This window comes from Amphimedon queenslandica, unplaced genomic scaffold (assembly GCF_000090795.2).
Source record: "Amphimedon queenslandica unplaced genomic scaffold, v1.1 AMPQUscaffold_2857_Cont25142, whole genome shotgun sequence".
NCBI classification, from domain to species: Eukaryota; Metazoa; Porifera; class Demospongiae; order Haplosclerida; family Niphatidae; genus Amphimedon; species Amphimedon queenslandica.
This window is the reverse complement of record NW_003556809.1, coordinates 1-1,342: the sequence shown is the minus strand read 5'-3', so window position 1 is coordinate 1,342 and position 1,342 is coordinate 1. Positions and strand designations below refer to the sequence as shown.

Here is a 1,342-nt window from a genome sequence, read left to right as displayed (position 1 = left end):
TCACGTGATGATATCCTCTCATTCTCTTCTCAACTATCAACCAACAAATCATTAACACTTTTACTCCTAACTGATCGTTCAATGAGTGATGATGGAGTCATTGCACTAGCACAATCATTACAATATAATAAAACACTTGAATCCTTATATCTTTATTACAATCCTGACATCACTTCAGCTTGTGCTCAGTCACTGGCTGAACTTTTACTCTTTAACAACACACTCTCCCTACTTTCTCTCCACCATACTAACATTGATACTGATGGAGTAATGATACTAATGGAATCACTCAAGACCAATAATGCACTACAGACACTCTGGCTAGACAAACAACATGAAGAAGCTTGTTCTACTTTACCTTATTATGAGCATATTAAAGACAGATTGGATTTTGTGTAAAGATAAGAAAATCTAAACTTTTATTACATCCTATGGCATACTGTATAAATAGTATAATATTTATGCTGTTGTAGTTTCTTCAAGATTTATTTTACAATTTTCATGTTCATGCATAGATATTAGAGTAAATGAAATTTACTCTAATATCTATGGTTCATGCATTAATATTATTGAGCCACACCCTTTATTTGGAGACTGACCACGCCCTGTTTCTCTAATGGCAACTTCCTCTTCTTTTCCCCTATCATCTGAAGATATATTTAACAAACATTACCTACTCCTTTCTACCTCTCTGTGTGATCCTGTCAGTGTAACGAGACTATTGTACGGGGAACTAGTAATAACAGCATTAACAGGACAGATACTCAGCAATGTTGAATCAGCTAGTCCCTCCATCACTAAACAACGTGAGGAACTGCTAAAGGGACTGAGATAGTCTCGCTAGCCAGACCATTCCCCAGGCTGGGGAATGGTCTGGCTAGCGAGACTAGGACTGAGAGAGGTCCTTGTTGGTAATGACAACAACCTACAAACATTTGCTAGTGTATTGTGCAAGTTCCCCTTTTTTTTTTCCAGTTTTTGTTTCCCTTGCATCTCTCTTACCAAGAAACCAATCGCTAAAGACACTATCAATCATCAATGACTTGATTGGGGATAATGGTGTGATGACACTAGCAGAATCACTGAGGAATAACGTGACACTCCAGTGTCTAGATCTTCATGGAAACCTAAGCATAACTTCAGCTAGTACTGGCTCATTGGCTGAGCTATTGCGTTACAATGGTTCCCTCTCCACACTTTCTGTATTCCACACTAGCATTGGTACTGATGGAGCATTGGCCTTAGCTCATCCTCTGAGAAGTAATGAGAAATTAAAGTTCCTTGAACTGGATAAACAGCATGAACATGCATGTCACCTTTCTTTACCTTACTATGAACATAT

The 1,342-nt window shown here is 38.0% G+C and overlaps 1 protein-coding gene across 1 annotated transcript; it reads left to right on the top strand.

Moving 5' to 3' along the window:
- Positions 1–6: 6 nt before the first annotated feature.
- Positions 7–1,337, top strand: LOC105316247 (protein NLRC3-like; the record flags this gene model as incomplete). Its single annotated transcript, XM_011411071.2, has 3 exons — positions 7–395; positions 709–806; positions 976–1,337. Coding segments are annotated over exons 1-3 (774 nt in total), but the record flags the coding sequence as incomplete, so codon positions are not given.
- Between the last annotated feature and the right edge of the window lie 5 nt (positions 1,338–1,342).